Raw genomic sequence first — 19,655 nt, forward strand, 5'->3', positions numbered from 1 at the left:
TGCCACCTGCTGGGGAGAGATCAGAGGCAGGGGAGCATAGGGATTGCAGGTCTGGGCAGAAGGGCCACAGGTCTGTCCTCATCCTTTCTCTGAGCAAGGCAGGAACTGCACTTATCTGGCCACTGGCCTTTGCACTTCAGGACCCTTCCTCTCTCCCCGTGTCCCCCAGTGGCTAGACTGTACACTGGCAAGGGCTTTAGAAACAAGGGGCCAGCTCTGTAGTTTTCTGTAATGGGCACATGCTTTTCTGCTTGTGATGGCACAGGTGGTTGCTCTGGTAACCGTCCTGCTGTCACAAGCCAATGGAATGGAAAAATGCAGCTAGAGCCAGGAAATGTCTAAGGCAGCTGATGTCCTAATCTCAGGCAAACATCCTGTCTCCTTCCCCAGTGCCTCAGAGGGGGATGGAGGGATGGAGCTGCCTCTCGCTGAACGCAGCGGAAAGTTTCCATTCAAGCATTGGTGGCTCTTCCCAGGGCAGGCACTGCCTGTCTAAGAGGCATAGGCAGTGTAAGGCTGGGGCTAATGGGGCTTATCCCCCCCATATGTGGGGAGGTATGTAGGGCCTCTGGGCAGCTTGGCCACAGGCTCTGGGCGGCTGCAGCAGGGGTGGGGAGGGGGGCGCACACAGCCAGGATCACAGCCCCACATGTGGATTACTGCCCAGCAGGCGGGTAAGTATCAATCTACTCTGTAAAAGGGAAAGGGCTGGTGGAGGGGGCAGATCAAGGCTTCCACATTGAGGGAGGAAGTGGGGCAGAGGTAGGGGCTGTGGTGAATGGGGCCCTGGGGCTGAGCCAGGTTGTGGGACACTCAGAGCCCAGGCAGCTTGTTCAGGGACATGCAGGGGGGGCAGGGCTCTGCCACTGTGCACACCCTGGGGGAGGCTTGGGGGATACGTGCCCCCCTAATCTGTGCACAGGGCAGAGGCAGGCTGCCACTGTGCGCTGGGCTCTGCACCCCATTGCCACTGCCTCTGGAGCTGTACAACCTCATGTGCCCGCTGTCTCTGGGCTGCGTTGTGTCCCCTGCCCGCCCAGCTGTGGGATACACATGGTGTCGTTCGGCTCTGGAGGCAGCAGCAGGAGCAGGGCACAGAGCCCAGTGCATAGCGGCAGCCCGCCTCTGCCCTGCACACAGATTGGGGGGGCACATACCCCCAGGGCCCCCCTTGAGGTGCGCACAGCAACGGGAGCCCCCTCCACCCTGTGCCCCTGGATGAACCTCCCAGGCTCCAACCCTCCCACAACCCACCCTCACCGTGGGGGCCTCGATCTGCCCTGCCCCCAGCCTTTCCCTCTCCCCCCACCCCTTCCCCCACAGACTTACCTGCTAGGTGGGGAGGAGGGTATGCACGGTCAGCCTGCCCCCCCCCCACAATAATTTTTCCTCCCTCTGCCTATGCTAAGAAGCCTGCCTTGCTCTCATTAAAATCTCCCCATTTCCTCCTCTTGCCCCTGCAGCCCTTCCTCTCTGCCCTGCCTTGCCCGGGTGCCTCAGAGAAGTATCATGATCACGAGACCTGGCAGAGTCCCTGAGTACAGGGGCCAGGACAATGGTGCTGAGCCTGTGGAGTGCCCCAGCATAGCAGAGCTGTGGCCCCTCCATGCTATCCCAGTACAAATCACCTAACTGATTTCAAAGAGTGAGAGCCCAGAGCCCTGAAGCTGCCTGGGGTTGAAGGCTGCCAGCTCAGAGACACATGGAAATGTCACTCATCTGCAGCAGTAGCAGCGCTTCCAGCCTCAGGCTGCAGAGCCCACATCCCCTTAGATCCACTCTACAAGCTGGATGTATTGGAAGGTACTGACACTGAGGGTGCAGACAGAAGTGACAGTTTTCAGCCAATATACCTGAAAGCTGTTCATAGCTGTGACCAAACACAAGTGCATGGCTGCAGACAGCTTAAAAAATGGCCAACTGAGTGAAAATCAGACCCTCATTGCACCAGGTATCAGAGAAAGATGTTTCAAAATGTAGCATCTTTTGTTACCTGTGTCTGCAGAGCTCCCAGCCTGGAAGAGGGAGTTCAGCCCCCCCTCCCCCCCCCGAGGGTGGGGTGGGTGTATTGGACCTCCCCCCTCACAGTGGGGGAGGGCTCTAATTCACACACCCAACCCTTCAGCACTAACTGGGAAGCCCCAAGAACGAACTCCCTCCACTGCCTTTCCCTGCTCCCATTTTGAAAACAGCAAGCACTGGCAGAGAGCCCTGACCAGGCTCCCAGCAGCAGCTAGGTTCTCCTCCTCCCTGAAACCAACAGTGAACTTCTGTTTGGACCGGGGTAACGTTGTAACTCAGAACACTTTGCAGAAATCTTTCTGAGTTACAGCTGGGAGATGCACTTTTGTCTGTACCCAGTGAGCTCATCTGGAAGCAGTAGGTGCAGCTATAAGTGCAACTCCCAGGCCTAACTTGTGGTGTTTTACAGAAAGCGCCATGAGTTAGACTGATCCTCCCAAATCAACAGACATTAGCTATTGGGTCAGGAGGCTGGGGGATTGAGCTGCAATTTGGAGCTGATCCAGGGAAAGAGGCCCTAATCCACACACCCCATCCTCTGTCACTGGCTGGGCAACCCCCAGAACCAGCGCTGCTCCCTTCTCCCTATCCTGGTCTGAAAACAGTGCTGGGAGCAGTGCTGGGCTGTGTCAGCTGAGCCCTGCTCCTGGCGTGTGCAGACATAAATTAATGAAGCACCTTCGTTTGAACCCTTGTGTAATGAGGGTTCAGATCGTTGTGGGATCAGGTTCTTTTAAAATGCTCTGCAGCCATGCACTTGTGTTTGGTCACAGCTGTAGAGCACTTTCAGGGGTCAGATCAGGTGAAAATTGTCACTTCTGTCTGTGCCTACTAGTGTGCCTGCACATACCCACTTCCTTCCTCCGCAGCTTGGGCAGAGCTCCTGAGCATGCTCCCATGTACCCCTGTGCATGAGAGAGGATATAATGAAGGGGCTCCAGGCCCAGAGGTGGACCCTTCCCAGCTAACTGGGCCTGTCACTCTGGAAGAAGCTGAGGGCACCACCTGGGCATTCAGCCTCAGACCTCCCCCTCCAGGATAGCTTATATTAGGGAGGGAATTTAGCATCCCATTAACTTTCTTATCCCCTCTGTGCTGCTCCACAGGTCCTCTTGAATCAAAGCTGCACCACAACCTGTTAGTAACAAACAGGTATCCTAGTTCCTGCATTTGGGGAGTCAAACTAGGACAGACATCCAGAGCCCGGTCAGAGTATGCCTAAAGCAGGGAGTGTTTGTTGCTGGGGACTGTTTCTGGCCATTGCTGAAGAGTGGATCAAACATGAGTCTGACTTTAAGAAGCACTCAAATATCTGTTTATAGTCAGGGAACTACATTCTTGGCCCAAAGAAGGAAGATCTCCTGGGCCCCACAGCAAATTCCACCAGACCAGCTGGCAGGAAATCACAACATTGTTCTCTCTCTGCAGGCAGCATCTGGAAAACGATTCTTCCCAAACCCAGGCATAGTTTGAGATACAGTGCCTGCCTGATGTCCTGCTGTGGGGAGAGACCACTGCATCTCAGTGGGCAAGCAGAACGGGCACAGCCTAAACTGCAGGGGCTGTTGACGCCCCTCCTGGACATTTCCTCTGCCAGTCATCCTATAGGAACATATCTGGAGCCTGCTGAAAGTTAGTACATGGCATATCCTCTCCTGCCACCTGGCACTCCATTTATCCCACACAGAAGGCATACATCAGAACCCCAGCTTCATGCCAGTCCTGTACCCCTCTCAAGAGACCACAGCCCCTTCTTTCATTGATCTCAAAAAATATTTCAACAGACAGCTGGTATTGTCAGTCCTATTTTACAGCTGGGAAAACAAGGACATGGATGCAGGGAGCAGGAACTCATCCAAAGACACAGTGGGTGCATTGACATAAGACACTTTACTGCAAAATAGTATAGTTTACTAAGCAGCACGTATGTGCATCAACATATTCACGTGCTTACTGAGCAGTTAACCTCGCTAATCATGAGTAAATTTGCTAACTGCAAATGCAAGTACCAAATTTACTTGCAGTTATTAACTGCACAGTAGCAGGGAGATTGCTCCCTGCCCCAGGAGCTGCCTGCTGCTGGGGTGGGCTCCGTCACCAGAGCCCGAACAGGGACTATGTCCCTCTGCCCCAGCAACAGGGAACTCCAAGCCCCCTGCTCCGAAATCATGACTGCAGAGCTGGCACTAGGAGATCCTTATCTCCCAGTGCCAGCCATGTAACCACAGAGCTTGCACTGGGAGATAAAGGATTGCCCAGCACCACCGCTGCTACTTGCTGCCCCACCAGCAGATCAGGGCAGGGGGCTGGTACCTGCCCCTCCTCTGCAGTTCTTTCCAAGTCCCCTGCCCTGATTGGGGAGCCAGGGCAAGGAGCTTCCTGCTGCCAGGGCAGGGAGGGAAACATTGTCCCCACCCTGGCAGCAGACAGACCCCTGAGTGCAGACAGCAATGTCCCCCCCACCAGGAGACAACTCTCTCCTGGTCTGGTGCTTCCTGCCAGCCCCTGAGCTAGCATGCAGGGGAAGCCTAGAACTCACTGTGGTGGTGGTAGGGGCCCATTGCAGGGCCCAGGAAATGGGAGCAGTTTGCTTCCATTAGCAACAAATCTGCTCCTGCTTCTCTACACATGTAGATGCTTGCCCAGGAGCATTTACTGCATCGACACGTGCACTGGACTGTGCAGTAACCACCATTACTGCACAGTCCGGGTGCCACATGGGTTGTTTCTGACACTACTGCGCAATAGTGACAGCATCATGGTTGACGCCTGCTGATGCAACGTGGCCATAGTTCATTGCTACGCCAACATAGTGTCCAGCCCAGTGAGTCATTAGCAGGGCTGGGGACAGAACCATACTTTTTGCCTCATATCCTGTATTCTGGTATATGGGACCAAACTTCTTCCCCAAAGATCCCTCACCGACCTCCAGAAGTAGTGGTTGGCCATGTCTCTACTGCAGCTGAAGGTGTGCTGGCAGCCAGCATAGACACACTCCATATTGGCTTTGATCTAGCTAGCATGGGAAACCAGCAGTGAAGACTCAGGGCATAGGCTTCAGTGTGGGCTAGCTGCCGAGTACATGCCAGAGTTCCCAGGAAGATGTGCAGCCTATGCTGTACAGCTTTCCTGCTGTAGTTACTTGTGATAGCTGTGTTAAAGCTGACATGGAATTGCCTGTGCTTGCTGTAATCACACCTCTGAATGCAGCACATATATATCTTGAGAAGCTACTGCTGTGGCTTACCTTTTGTTGAATTAGTAGTTAGTTACCCTAGATTTAGTAATAAAGGTGCTTCTTCCCTGCTTGCTATAACATGGTGCATGTGTAATTATTGGAGACAGATAAATGGACTAAAAGCTGCAATATTTTGTCAGAAGTATACCTTAGCAAACCAAAAGCTAGAGCATGGCCTAATATAGAAACATCATAGGCTATAAATGATGGGCCTGAGCCAGGAGCTGGCTGGAGCTCTTGGGCCTGTAAATCCCACTAGTGAAGGCTGCATCAAGCTCTGCCTAGTGAGACTGAACAGCTTCCTCTTCACACTTTTAATACACTGTGATCCTGCAATGGGTCTTAATGTGGCTGGAATCTGTGGAACCAAGAGCTCAATCTGAGAGGAAGGCCAGGGAAATGTCAAATTCAGAACAGAACACAGGCAGCAACCAGGGGCAGGGGAGGGCTGGCTATGCTGCATATAGTGGATTATCCTTTTTCTTGATCACTACAGAGGCATATCCTGTGGAACTGACAGGTTCCAGCATGCACTGTACCATTGTGTTCCTCCAGTCCTTAAAGAGGATAGTCACCGGCCCCTTTGACAATTTTGTGGCTGCATCCTATGGGGATGAGTTCTCCTCCAAAGCACAGTATGCTCAGAAGTACCCTGCTGCCCTTTATACATGGTCACTTGGCCAAGCTGCTCTCTCCCCACTGGATTTTCAGAGAAAATTCAGCTCTCACTTAAGATGAGCAGTTTGTGTAAGTATCAAAATGGGATCTGAACTCCTTTGAAAGTCTGACCTTTCGTGTGCTTAGGAAACCAGGGATTGCAGGAAAACTTCTGAGCAAGAAAACATACTGAGGGAACGCAGCTGGTCCAGGTCTAGCTAACAGGGAATGGCTCTTTACAGCATGTTCTCAGGGCTTTGCTTAAGAGAAATGTACTGTAATTTGGGGTGTCAAACATACAGCCCATAGGCTGGATCCAGAGGGTGGACCCCTACAATCCAGCCTGTGAGTCTCGGATTGATCTTACATGCTACATGTGGCTTGCAGAACCAGTCTGGTGCATGGGCTGGAGCTGGTGCCAGCACGTTGCATGTGGTGCCAATGCTGGACTGACCTGAGTGTTAGCTCCAGTGCATGGTCCCAATCCAGCCCACAGACTGGCCCAGTGACCCTCATCTGGCCCACAGGGCCAGATATTTTTGACACCTCTGCTCTAATTGATTTCAGTCGAGCAACAAAATAAGCCAATTTATCTTTGAGAAACAGTGGGGGGGAAAAGAGAAAGAGCACCCATAAACCCTCTCTCATTGAAGCTTTTGCAAGCTGTATAGTTTGTCAGCTAAGTATAAACCTCACACAAATCTACAGGCATAAGTGAACCCAAGGGTTGTTACATGCTCTTATGCTGCTTACAATGTGGAAACAGGAGCACAGCTGCCTTGTGAACAGTCACCAGTGTGCATCAAGTGAGTCCCTGCAGCCTGTGGCTCAGACACTGCTCAGGTTCTGGAAGCCGCTATAGGTGAACAGGGGCAAGGCTGGTGAACATGAGGCAGTTTTTGGCAGACAGGCCACATGATTGACTTCACACCTGCTTGGGTCCTGGTCAGCCCTGAAGTAGACACTGTCAGATGAGTCACGAGAGGGATCTTCATTAAAATAGTTGTAGGGTCTCAGAAAAAAGCCAATTCCATTTCCCACAGTAACTGTGTTGGGGATATCCTCAGCATGTGGGACATGCAGGAAACCAACAGAAATCCAGGCAACCAGATCCTGTGATTGGAAGAGAGAGAAAGAAAAAAAGGGAGAGGTCAATGGGTGATGCCAGGAGAACTCCTAGCTAGGATACCACACCTTGGGTAGACTTTGGTGGACACAACCCCACTCCCTGTCAATATTACGCTAAATGCAGACACTGAGCAATGACTGATATCAGGGCCTGCAACAGACCAGTAAGTGCCTGAGTATAAGCAAAGAGTAAGGGAAAATCCCTGCTGGGTGGGATGTGACCCAAGAGGGATGCTGTGTTTGGACATATGTCCCATATTTACTCAGAGTCCCCTGAGGTTTGGTGGTAGAAACCTTGTCTGGCATACAGGAGACCTGGTTCTGATTCTCAGATGTGGATACAACTACAGCTGTTGAGGCACTGAATGTCTGGACTCAGCCTGACCTTTGGATTCTGTCTCAAAGGCCTAAGGGGAGCATGGAAGGTCTGGGCAGCCTCCATACTCCTGCCTAGGCCTGCACATCAATGGTCTGGGTGACATCTCATGCATACACCATGATCCAGAAGGATCAATGGTTGTCTACTACTACTACTACTACTACCACCATATTTACTCAAATGTAAGATAAGGTTTTCTTCCCCAACCAGCACAGGAAAAAAAAGCCTTTATTCTTATATTTGCATATAAGGAAACCACACTAAATACATTGCCTGTCTTTGAACTACTGCCAAAAGCAGCATATACTCAGTAACAGAAACCAGCTATGAAGTTGATTAAATGCAGGCAACACTGAGGATGACTATAAAATACCTATATGGGGCAAAAATGCTGATCAGAAGTTAGGGAGACAGGGCACATCTGAACCCCAAGGCCTCCAGGCTTGGGGCTTGCATGTAGGATGCCTGGTTGGATTTGGGGAATTTTGGAACTTGACTATTGGGCTTTGCCCCATTGAATTTGGAACTGATTTGGCCTTGAAATTTTTTTTTATTTTGTATTCTCTCACTGCACAAAAAAAACCCCAAAACCAAAAAAAGTTTGTACTCTCTCTGAGTAGTTTCATAGTTGGTGGGGTCGGAAGGGACCTGAGCAGATCAAGTCCAACCCCCTGCCATGGCAGGAAAGAGTACTGGGGTCAAACGACCCAGGCAAGGTGTTCATCCAGCCTCCTCTTAAAGACTCCCAGGGTAGGAGCCAGCACCACTTCTCTTGGAAGTTGGTTCCAGAAGTAGGTATAGGTGTAGGAGTAGGTGCTCCTTAAAAAATGTGTTTATGGAGTACCTGTGCAAAAGCCTGCAGCAATTTCAAATAAAGTAAAATGCATCATTTCTGGGTGAACTAAGTGTATGGATACTATATGCAAATTACTACAGCTATGTTTCTTTTGAGGTCATTTTTTTTTCAAATTTGTTTCTCACTTTCATGTGCTCAGGGAAAGCAGGGACAGTAAGGAGCAGGGAAACGGTTGCAAGGGAAAGAAATTGGGGTGGGACAGAGGGCAACGTTGCTACCTGACACCCCCCCCCGCAACATTTATTTTCCCTGCTGTAGCAGTGGGAGGGGGACAAATTCAAGACAAGCCTCCAAAAATTAGATTCTATACCTGGAAAATTATACCAAATTTATAAATTTTCCATATTCAGAATCAAATTATTGGGGAGTCATCTTATAATCAGGGTCACCTTATATTTGAGTAAATGAGGTATGTGCATGCAGGTGTGCATGACCTCTACACCCCTCCTCTCCCCCCCAGCAGAATGCTGTACCCGCAGCACAGAGAGGACCCTACTCACCTCATTTGTGATGGTTTCATTGTCCACAAAATTTGCAAAAGCCACAGTGGGCTTCCATGGGTCATTCTGGTTGTAGATGCTAGTACTTCTTGGCTCGTCTTCCTTCCGCTTGGTGACAGCCAGTTTGTACCTAAAGAAGAGAGAGGGAGAGAAATTTCTTTGTTCTTCCCAAGTAAACTGAATCAGAGGCAATGCAGGATAGCCATGGCATCAGTGCTGGATGCCTGGCCTCCTGGGATCTGAGTCTGGGCAAGTCAACACACCTCCCTTTCCCCAGGGGAGGTAACATTCCCTGCTCCCAGGGCACATGGGGCAATGAAGAGTGCTTGTCAAGGAAAACGCCACATGTTATTTCTGTGTGGAGCCTGAGAGATATCTATGCAAGTTACCAGTGCAGGAGCCCTGCCCATGCAACACTATCATTCTGTGGAGTCCATCCCAAAAGACATATCCCCTGCTTGCATACAAAGCCAAGGACAGGCATGCTAGGTGGAGAGGATATTAAAGATAAGAGCCATGAAGCCCTCAGCAGCAGGAGGTCAGGTGGGCATGTAACCAAGGGCTGAATACAGCATAGGAATAGGTCTTGTGGCTGAGTCTGGGAGGAAATGACAAGGACTAATGCATTACTGGAGTACTCTGGTTATATGGACCTTGCGTGTGCCCACTTAGACTGCTCTCCAGAGAGTTCATCTGCCCTTCTTAAAGGACAAGGCCCCATAGAGAGGTTTCAGAAACAAAAAAAACACAAGTGAAAGCCAAAGTGACCCATTATATATCAGCTGCCCTAAAGCTGTCTATCACAAGCCATTACATTCCACTCAAGTCCCCTGTGCTGAGGCAATAACTTATGCTTATCCATGATTTACCGGGCATGATAATACTTAATCTTACTTCACTCTCCAGATGGAGTGAGGACAAAGTCAGCAAATAGCTGCCAGGTGCATGCATTGCAAGGAGGGGGTGGCTTAAAAGAATTCTGTGTGGTGTCATCAGAAAAATAGCTGGGAGTCTCTCGGGGCCTGACCCCATGGGAAACCCCTTCTTTGGCAGAGGCATCCATGGAAAGTTTGCCTAACCCTTTTACCATAATTCTAATTTTTGCTTGACAGTGTCCCTTCATTCTCACATTCTCCCTAGGCTCCAATAGGTTGGCAGGGGAAGAGTTCCTGGCCTGCTTCTCTCAACTTTGTCACAGCCCCCAGTACTATTTTTGTACAGAGATGTTGCATTCATTTCCCTTTGGCTCTTTTCTTTGTCTGTTGGCCCCCTTATCAGTGACAGATCTTTCTGGAGGCCCTTGGCATTCTTTAGCGCTGAAAGGCCTGCCTCTAGGCTGCAGGGCCAGCGGAGAAGGAAACCGCAACAGCAGAATACAGAATTGCAAAAACAGACTCAACTCTGGACCCGTTCCCTGTATCTCATCCCTATGGTAGGCCAGGTTGCCCCAAATCATATCTAAGGCAACATCTGCTAGTGGGAGCCCTGGTTAGATGGTACAACAGTCCTAAGGCAGAGATACTGTGATGCCCTACTAAGATTAGATGGAGACAAGGTGGAGCACCGAGCTCACCATTTGACCTTGGTGTCAAGCTGCACTAGCCCATGCAGTACAGCCTTTGACAACAACCAATGCCAGCTGCCTCAGAGGAAAATATGTAGTGGGTGTTACAGGGCACTTAGCATGCCTGTTACTTTAAGAAGGGAAGAGGCTGCCTGAGAAGCGGCTTGCAGATGTAGCACAGGCCAGGTAGAGTCATTTGATCAGAAAGGGGATGGGCTTGAAGTATATAAGCCCAGGGCCTGAGCTGGTCAGGCAGTCTATCCCTAAGAGCCACAGAGAGAGGAGCTGCTGGGTAATATCTGAGCTGGGGGTAAGCAACTCTGGAGGTTTTAGGAAGGGACTAAGGGGAAGAGGAGGTACCAATAGCCCTGGGAACAGGGCAGAGGAAGGACAGAGAGGCCTGGGAATAGAGAGGCCTGGAAGATAGGACAAGAGAGCCCATAGCTGAGAATGGAACAGGGGACAGTGTAGGGAGACTGAAGGTTAGAGACTAAGGCCATGGCCCAAGACAGCTGATGATCAATATGATTGATAACATCTGCAAGGCATGGGTGTGGTTAAAGGGGTGGTAGGAGCCACAGTATAAGCCCTTAAGGCAAAGTGCAAGCACCTGAATACCAACAAAGGATTGGGGATCCCTGGGGCAGCCTCCCTTTCAAAAGACTGAAAAACAATAAGGCATGGCAGGAAAGGAGAAGGGGACTGAAGGAAGAGCAAAGGGCATTATGGCCACCCCTGGGATGAGCATTTGTTACAGTTGGCAGTCATGGAATAGGCAGCACAGGAGAGAGGCTTCTCTTCACCCTTGGTGAAGAGTCAGTCAGTGATGCCCTGAAGCATGAAGAAGCTGGCCCACAGCTGCACCCCTGGGGGGGCTTCTCCCTGAAGCACTCACCCACCCCACTGGTTAGAGAATACTCCAACCTTAGTACAGACCCAGAGAGGGGCTCTGTAGCATCAGCAGGAATGGCTTCATTTGTAAGCATCAGCACCTACCTTGCCCAGCTGATAGACCTTTCCATGGAGCTCATTTCTGGCAGATGGTCCCCGGCAGAGCTAACCAACTGAATCCAATAGCTCCGCTGGTGGCTCCACCTGTTTTCTTGGTTGCTGGCAAAATGGAGATATCTGGGGATGTTGGAGTGAAGTGGGAACGCAGCCTGGTTCTCTTTCTCTAAGACTTTCTTGGTGAGCCGTGGACGCTGTACCTGGTGTTGGGGGCTCCAGGGAGCCTGCACCGACTCAAATACCATATCCTGGGCCACCAGAGAATTTTTATGTCCTACAAACCAAAGATAGACCCTGAGGAATGACTGTGTTGGGCTTCCACTGCTCTCAAGCATCTTACCCTTGGCTTGCGTAGGCTCCCTGGGCTCCTACAACTCTCAAGGATCAGGTCCTTGGTTTGAGTAGGGAGGCTGAGGAGACAACCATTGTGGAAGAAAACAGTCCTCAAATGAGACCAGATGGAGCAGCTGGGAGCTTCCTGGGCACTCAGTATACTGGGGCAGGAAGTCTTTTAGGGCAGGATTTTATTGCCCTTTGTGTGCCTAAAAGAGTTTTCCAGGTGCATAAGGGGTCTGCTTGGCAGATGTGCAGAGGCTGTAATTGTATTACCCCTGAAATGTGGACATATAAGCATACCTGGGTGGTAGGGTGGCCATCATAGAGGACAGTCCAGTTGTCCTCTGTCCTCTATTGATATGAAACCAGATGCCTTTATGTGCTCTATTTTTCTCTTGAGCGTAAGGGAACTCCACCCCTAGAGCCCTCTCTGTTGATTCACCTCACCCAGATGAGGGCCCCCAGCCTTTCTCACTCAAGGGAGAGGGTGTGTGGCTCCCATAAACATCTCCTCTACAGGCTACGGAGATCCATGAACACACAGCCATCTCTGACCTGTGCATAACTACCACATGCCTGCACAGGTGGGAGGCAGTGAAACATTCACAGCTTTTAACCCGATGGGCAAGTTTCCATTAAATTCTCCCACTAGCTTGGTGCCGGATCCCCACTAGCTGCCCCACAAGCTGCTCGGCTGGTAGCAATCCAAATGCAGGGAAGCAATGACAGTACTGCCCCCGCAGCAATCATCATCATCATCATTCTCTGACATCCAGTGCTAACTTCAGCCTCGCCCTTCCTCTCCTGTATCCTGGGAAGGCAGGTGCATCCAAAGTTTATGGAATACAGTGTAATTTTTAAATTTGACCAGGTCTATCACTTTCTGTGTGGAAACAAATCCAGAAGGCTCCATAACATAATTTATCTCCTCGTCTGTCCTGATGGATGTGTTGCACAATGGGCCTGCTCAAAACCACACTCCATAGGCTATACAATTCAAAGCACATAGCTGCTGGCCCAGTTACTGGCTGTGTTTTAATCCAGCATAGGCCAGCTCCCAGAGCAAGGCTAGCCCAATGTAATAGTATTCAGCTCTATGCCAGGGGTGGGCAATTATTTGGGCCACAGAGCCATTTAGGGAGTTTTGGTGAACTGTTGTGGGCCAGGTCAGCACCTTTTCCTCCCACCCTGACCAGCTCACTAAAACTCCTTAAGTGGCTCTTCTCCACGCTGGACTGGGTGGCTGGGATAGGACCACGGGCAGATAGAGAGTGGCATCTGGGAGTGGGATGGCAGGGGGAGGGGGCTGCGGGTGGGATTGCAGGGCCATGAGAGTGCAAAGCTGGGGCTGAGCTAGAGCCACAATCCACTGCCCACATGCCCCTGTGCCTGGGTGTGCAGGGCACGGATCATGCCCCTGTGCTGCATACCTCCAGGCCTCAGGCCTCAGCCCCACACTGTCACAGCCCTGCGATCCCAGGGTCTCCATAGCTGGAACCCACGCAGGCAGGGCACACAGCCAGGCAGATGGTATGGGGCTGTGCACAGGCAGGAAGCAGCATCCAGGAGCGGGATGGATAGGTAGGGCCAGGTCCAGGAGCTTAGGACAGTTACACCATAGGGCTGGGGCCTGGGACAGAGCTGTGTTCTGCTCCCTGCATGCCCCTGCCTGCAGAACCAGCACCCATCACAGTGCTGTGCAGACAGTGGATTGCGGCTCTGCCCTGGCCCCCAGCCCCAGACTGTCAACGAGCCGCAATCCCACCCCATGAACGCAGCCCCACCTGCCTGCCTATCCTGCTTCTGGACACTGCTCCCTGCCTGCCCACTGTCCCATCCCATCTGCCTGGCTGTATGCACTTCCTACGTTGGTTCCACCCTCAGCTATGGGTGCAGGAAGGATGGGCTGGGGTGCCCAGGTAGTGGGACCAGATCCGGTGGTGGCAGCAGCTGGAAGAAGCCACCACTGCCAGGGCTGCTGGGAAGCGAGTCCAGCTGTTGTGCTGCCCCAGCCCTAGTATGTGCCCAGGGGAGGTGGGACCAACCATACATGCCACAACCTGGGCTGCCTCTAGCACTTGGGCCAAGCAGGACTGAGGGACCAACCACGGGCCAGAGAAAATCCCTTGGCAGGCCATATTTTACCCACTCCTGACTCTATACCAACCCAATAATTCCCAGGATGAGGGGCCAGATAGGAGCAGATAAGGATGTGGCTGCATAACTCCTCTGCGCTGTAGGTGTTCTGGGTAGAGGGAATCTGCCTTAGGTTAGGACAAGCCCCTGCTGAGCCCAGGATTCAGGAGACAAAGTTGAAAGCTATGCCACTCTGGGCTGCTTTTTCTGAGCAGCAAACCCCAGGAATCAGTGCTATGGAGCTCCTGGGAGCCCCACAGTTCTTGGTGATCCTTCGGGGTGTGGCCCAAGCCCACCGCGTAGACAAACAGAAGTGTGATGTGCAGAGACCTACCTGCAACATCCAAGTCCACTTTGTAATTTATGAGATGGTTGTGCATTGTGCCAAGGGTGCGCTCCCCCACTTGGTTGCCATAGTCTATGCCTGTGTCGTAGAGAAAGGACGAGCTAATGTAGCCAGTGGCATGGACTTTGACTTCAATTGCTCCATTCTGGTAGAAGATAAAGTCCCAAACGTAGTCGTAGTTTATGAGTGTTGAAATGGCCCTGAAGACCAAAGCCGATTTAGTCAGCCCCCCATAATACAGGGACTGGAAGTCGGAGTAATGGCGTCTCAGAGGAATGGCAGCATCGTGCTCAAAAATACATAGGGAGTTCTTATTGGCTCTGGGGGTCTCTGATTCAATTAAGTAGTACCTATCCAAATAAGTGGCTGTGTAGGGGCAATCAACTCCTCGGACCAGCTCATATGTAAACTTCCCAATACCAAAACTGCTGTCCATGTACCTAGTCACCATCCCCCCAGGACAATTGGAGCCATAGAGTGCAAGGGCTTCCTGGAGACTCAGCTCATAGACAATCCTGTCTCCTTTGAACCTGATGTCGAACAGTCGTGGCCCTGCATTCACATCCATACCAAAGGCAAAGCTCCAGGCCTGGAATACAACGTGGTTACCTTGAACGCTGTAGCGTGGCCCGCGAGGCTCGTACTGAAAAGGGCCTGGTGCTCCAGGGCCTGCTCTGGGCTTCAGGGACCCAAACTCCTCCTCGGGGGAAACCTTTCTAACTTTTACAACACTCACGTGGCCTTGCTCGAACTCCCTCTGCAGCTGGCCCATGTCCCCATAGTACCGGCCATTATAGAACACTTTGCTCAGCCTCCACTGGGACATGTCCAGGCTGCTGTGGTCCACCAGCACCTCCAGCCCCACTGGGTGCACGTACAAGCCGCTACCATACACCTTCTGGAACAGAACAAACCAAGTCGCACGGTCTCCAGACTGGAACCCTCGGGGGGCAGTGGTGAGGGTAGCAAAGTTGGTCCCATCATAATCGCAGCAGTATTGAAGAAAGCCTTCTGCTTTGGAGAACTCCTCAGAGATGAAGGAATCAATGTCCTTGTATTCCTTCTCAGTCACTGGCCTGCGGTAGAATGGGAGTTTTTCTCCGTACTTCTGCATTGTGAAGTCCCGATGAGTCTTCGGGCTGGGCAGGGGTCCCACCACATACTCTGTAATGTTCGGGTCTGGTTGGTTTCCAAAATACACCACAGCCAGTGCCTGCCGTGGGGGGCGAATTCCTCCATCCAAAAATTGCAGCACCTCTGCCTTGGTGGGGAGCTGCACGTCGATGTAGTAAATGCAGTTGTCCGAGGGCTTTGCTTGAGAGGCATCTACCAGTGGCACTCCAAGGTTTTCCCGCAGATACCTCACCACTTGCACCATTTCTTCTGGAGTTAGATCAGCAAACACCAGGCTGTGGTCCCTGGACTTGTCCTCCTGGCCACTCTGGGTCTGGGACTCACAGCTAGTTGGTTTTTCTCTTCGAGTCAGCAGCACACAAACTAAAGCTAAAATGGTAGCGAGAGCCAGAACCAGGAGGATGAGAACTGTTTTCAGGTTCATGTTTGCTGCAGAGGCAGGAGTGTCTCTCAGAGTCTTACAGCGTGTGGTTCCCAGCTGCAGGCAGCCTTGCCAATGACAGGCTTACTATAGGAAACACATCTCGTGCGTATTCGTGGGGAGGTGCAGGGTGGGAGGAGGGATATGTACTTGAAAGAGGCTTCGGGTTTGCTGGGGACCATAAAAGACGTCTTTTCCCTCTGCTTCTCCAGACTGTTCAATGTTTCTTAGGCAGCACCACATGCCATTAGTGCAACCCTTGCTTCCCCGTCACACCTTTGGGAGTTGGTTACAGAGATGGATCCCAGGTCCATGGGTTTTGGGGGCTACAGATTTAGTCAGTTTGGAAACAGGAGGACAGAACCAAAAAGGCAATAAAACCAGAATGTACAGCTGATAAAGAAAATCAGGGGAGGCAAAGCACCCTTCAAGGCTGCTTGCCAAGGACTGTAACCTGATTCCTTCAGGCTGCAGTCACCTCCTGCCTGGTTATTACTAGAAATTTCTTTGCAGCCCCTTTCATAACCTTCCCCTGTATTTCATGCACACAGCTCTGTGCAACAATAAAATGACTTCATTTGGCTGATATCTTTAAGTGCATTTAATTTTGGGCAACTGCCTCCAGCCCTTAAGCAAAATTGTACACTGTGTGGTTGCTCAGAGCTGTTGTGCAACCCCCCCCAAGCACATGGAGCTTTCTGGCATCACCCTCCAAATCAGTCCCCCTTACAACTCTTATTACATCCTTCTTTTGTGCTGCTGCCTGCAAGGAATTTCCCTCCACTGCCGCCTCCCCCACCCTGCAAATTGCTCCCTGAAGCACTGGGTTATGAACTTGTATGATGCCCTGGGTAATTACCTTGCATTTGAGCTGGACCTTTAGACCCTGCCTCTTCTGCGTTCATCCCCCCACAGGCTCAACTGGCTCCTTTAGGTAGCATATCAAGATCCCCCCCACCCCACAAACTCTTCTGCAGCCTCCTCCAGGAGTTTTTCTGTGACCACAGTCAATGCAAATTTTATGGGATAAGAAGCCCCAGCTGGAACCAAACTGAACTCCTCGTTAGCTAGCAGGGCAGCTGACCAGGACACTGCACAGCTGTCTTTGCCTACTTGTCTGCAAGGCATCATGTCCATCTCTGGGGCCATCTGCAAGAAAGACCTGTGACAACTGCAGTTGCAGATCGGGGAGCAGGAAGCTGCTGGGAGGGGAATGGCGCTGCTGGAGGGTTCCTACACTAAGTGGGTGCCCCAAGAAATTGAGGTGGTGATGACACATGAATATTTATAATATTGTAGTGTCTTGAGGACCCAGAGAGAACCCCGTGTGATGGCTTCTGCACAATCCTATATGGAAAAGTGGGCATAAAGAACCCACCTGCTCTGTGCAATGGTCCCAGGGCAAAGCCATTTCAGCCAACCCCATCCCCATCCCACACAGTTCGAGGGGGTGCATACACCAACCATGACAGATCACTGATGCTGATCAGATGTGATGCATCTTGCATCCTTAGCGGCCTTGGCTGTGACAGAGCTGTCCCATTGCAAGGCAGCCCCAAAGCCCTCTAATTGGATCTATGGAGGCAGTTAGAAAGCCAGGAGCAGCTGCCACCCAGGTGAGTAAATTGTCCTTTTCCATCTTTGACTTCTGTGCTCAGCAAATACACCTTCTCCCTCTGACCCCACTCTATCTGCTTATTTCCTGCCTTCCTCAACTGCAGTCTCTCCAGGTGTGTTTGATGACATCATCTGTTTCACCATTTACCATTGCCCTTCCTTTCTCCTCTTCTGGGTCAGAAAATCCAAGCCCCTTTCAGCAAGCTCCTGGGAGCAGGGCAACTCCTCAATGCTCACTGCATGAAATGAGTGACCATGCTTCATTTCCAGTACTGCCAATGGCTCTATGGTGAAAGGCAATATCCCATCTTTGGTGTTGCTTCTATAACCTGTGTATTGCAAATGGCAGTGATTTTCAACCAGGGTCCTGCAGCATCTTAGGGTGCTGTGAGATCATTTTAAAGGTACCACAGGATGCCACTAAATATGAGCACTGTTAGATATGCAAACAGCTACTCATGAGTCACAAGACAACCCCAGAGATTTCAAATAGTTTCAAAAACATCCTGAGCTGTTGTAGTCTTTTTAGGTTCTTTGCAACAGAAGAATTGCTCTGTTATTTGTCTATAGCTTCACCCATTTCTATTTTTCAAGAAATGGGTGAAAGCTAAGAGTTGGTATTTTCTGAGGGGGACCTTGAGTCTAAAAATGTTGAGAACTACTGGCCCTTTACAAAGTGTTGCCTGCAGTCTCTGCCTAGTAAGGAAGAGCTGGCCTTGCTGCACATCTCTAGCCTCACCTTTGAGGGTGGCTACACCTTGGGAACAGAAACTAGCAATGACTGAGAGGTGTTCTGGTGCCTGGAAAAAGCAAAACTCTTCTTCTTACTTTAAAGCCATGATAGGGCTTGTTACTCTTGATTAAACTAGAAATGCATGATTAAAAACACCTGTGATCCTTTAGATGGGCACCAGGTAAGCAGAAAAGCCTGGCTTAAATACTTGTCCTTTGCCTCAAAATTTCTGAGAGGCATGGCCTCTCTGCAGGCAGAGGAGTTGGGGGAAAAGCAGAGGAAGCAGGAACAGGACCACACTTTTCTTTCTGGGGAGGTATCCCAAGCCCCTTAAAATCTTGCTCCTGCAATGAATGTCAGAGCGAGTGTCAGCACATGTCATCTCTGGAGAAGAGGCAGGGCCTCCAGTTGGCTTGGACAGGACAAACAGGACTGGACAAAGCCTCAAGCATGGGAACAAGGGAGCAATCCCACCCTAGTCCCTGGATATGGGTGCAGAGAACTTGCTGTCAGTCCCTGACATCCTTAGTTGTGGGACTGATGCTGCTCTGTGGTGGGGCTCTTCCTTGTCACAGTGACAATGTGGCTGTTCACAAAACCTAAGACCACTGAGGGAGCTTGGATTTTGGTCAATCCTACAGGGTCCCAGGTCATATTGAGCCCAGACAGCCCCTGGGCCTGGCACTGCTTCCTCTGCAACATTTAATTCCCTTGAATCCTAAGCCTTTGCAGCCTGTCAGCCCCAGCTGCTCAAATTCATACCTTCTTGGAGCTGTAATATGAATCCCTTCCTCCTGTGACAAGTTAGGGAGCATATGCACTCCCGCACCCTTTTGCAGTAGTATCCTACAAGCACTGAGCCCAGAGGGCCTCATTATTAGCTTCTGGTCCAACTCATTCCCCCTCCTTCCTCCAGTTTCTGTCACTCTTCATCTTGCTCACCACAGTGATCATTCTTGGTGCTTAACTTGCACTTGTTTTTCTTGCCTCTGTCTGCTTGACAACCCCACGTCTTTGCATTCTCCACAGCAGCACAGGTTGTGCTTCTCTGTGCTAGGGCTTGGTCAAATCTTCAAGTTAGAGCATGTTTTTAAGATTCAGGTGTCAGCACAGGAAATACTGCTGAGTCCCTGTGGCCCATCAACCTTTGTGGTGGCAGGCAATAAGAAGCATGTGCAATGGTTTAGGAACAAGGCACTTCAAAAAAAATTGGACCAAGATCAAATTTAATTATTTTAACCTGAGCTAGTTATACACTGTGCTTGTAACACCACTAGAGGAAAGAAATTCTCCCTCCATCTCCCACTTTCTCTCTCCCCTCAACATATTGGACACACACAAAACACAACCTCAGCTAAGATAAGCATCTTGTTTTTGAAAGGTAGAATGAAGAAGACAAGATCTTTCCTTGAAAATACTGGTAAGTAACTGAGTACCAGTTTCTACAGCAGTGCCCCCAGCCAGCAGCTAGGGAGCCCTATGTGCAGTGCTGCAGCATTACTTTTACTTTGACAGTACTGCTATTACTGCATTTCTTCAATTCCCCAATTTCCAAAAGCTAAATCTTGGGGGGGGGGGGG

At 50.8% G+C, this 19,655-nt stretch overlaps 1 protein-coding gene across 1 annotated transcript; it reads right to left on the minus strand.

Annotated features, from left to right (window-relative positions):
• Positions 1-6,474: 6,474 nt before the first annotated feature.
• LOC109289508 (membrane primary amine oxidase-like) lies at positions 6,475-16,303 on the minus strand. The gene is made up of 4 exons (XM_019505560.1): positions 14,159-16,303; positions 11,341-11,626; positions 8,781-8,910; positions 6,475-7,030 (listed from the first exon to the last, which is right to left on the minus strand). Exons 1-4 carry the CDS (start codon positions 15,726-15,728, stop codon positions 6,746-6,748), a joined length of 2,271 nt encoding a protein of 756 aa, XP_019361105.1. The 5' UTR covers positions 15,729-16,303; the 3' UTR covers positions 6,475-6,745.
• Between the last annotated feature and the right edge of the window lie 3,352 nt (positions 16,304-19,655).

Source organism: Gavialis gangeticus, unplaced genomic scaffold (assembly GCF_001723915.1).
Source record: "Gavialis gangeticus isolate Ggan-Ray unplaced genomic scaffold, GavGan_comp1, whole genome shotgun sequence".
Lineage (NCBI taxonomy): Eukaryota > Metazoa > Chordata > Crocodylia > Gavialidae > Gavialis > Gavialis gangeticus.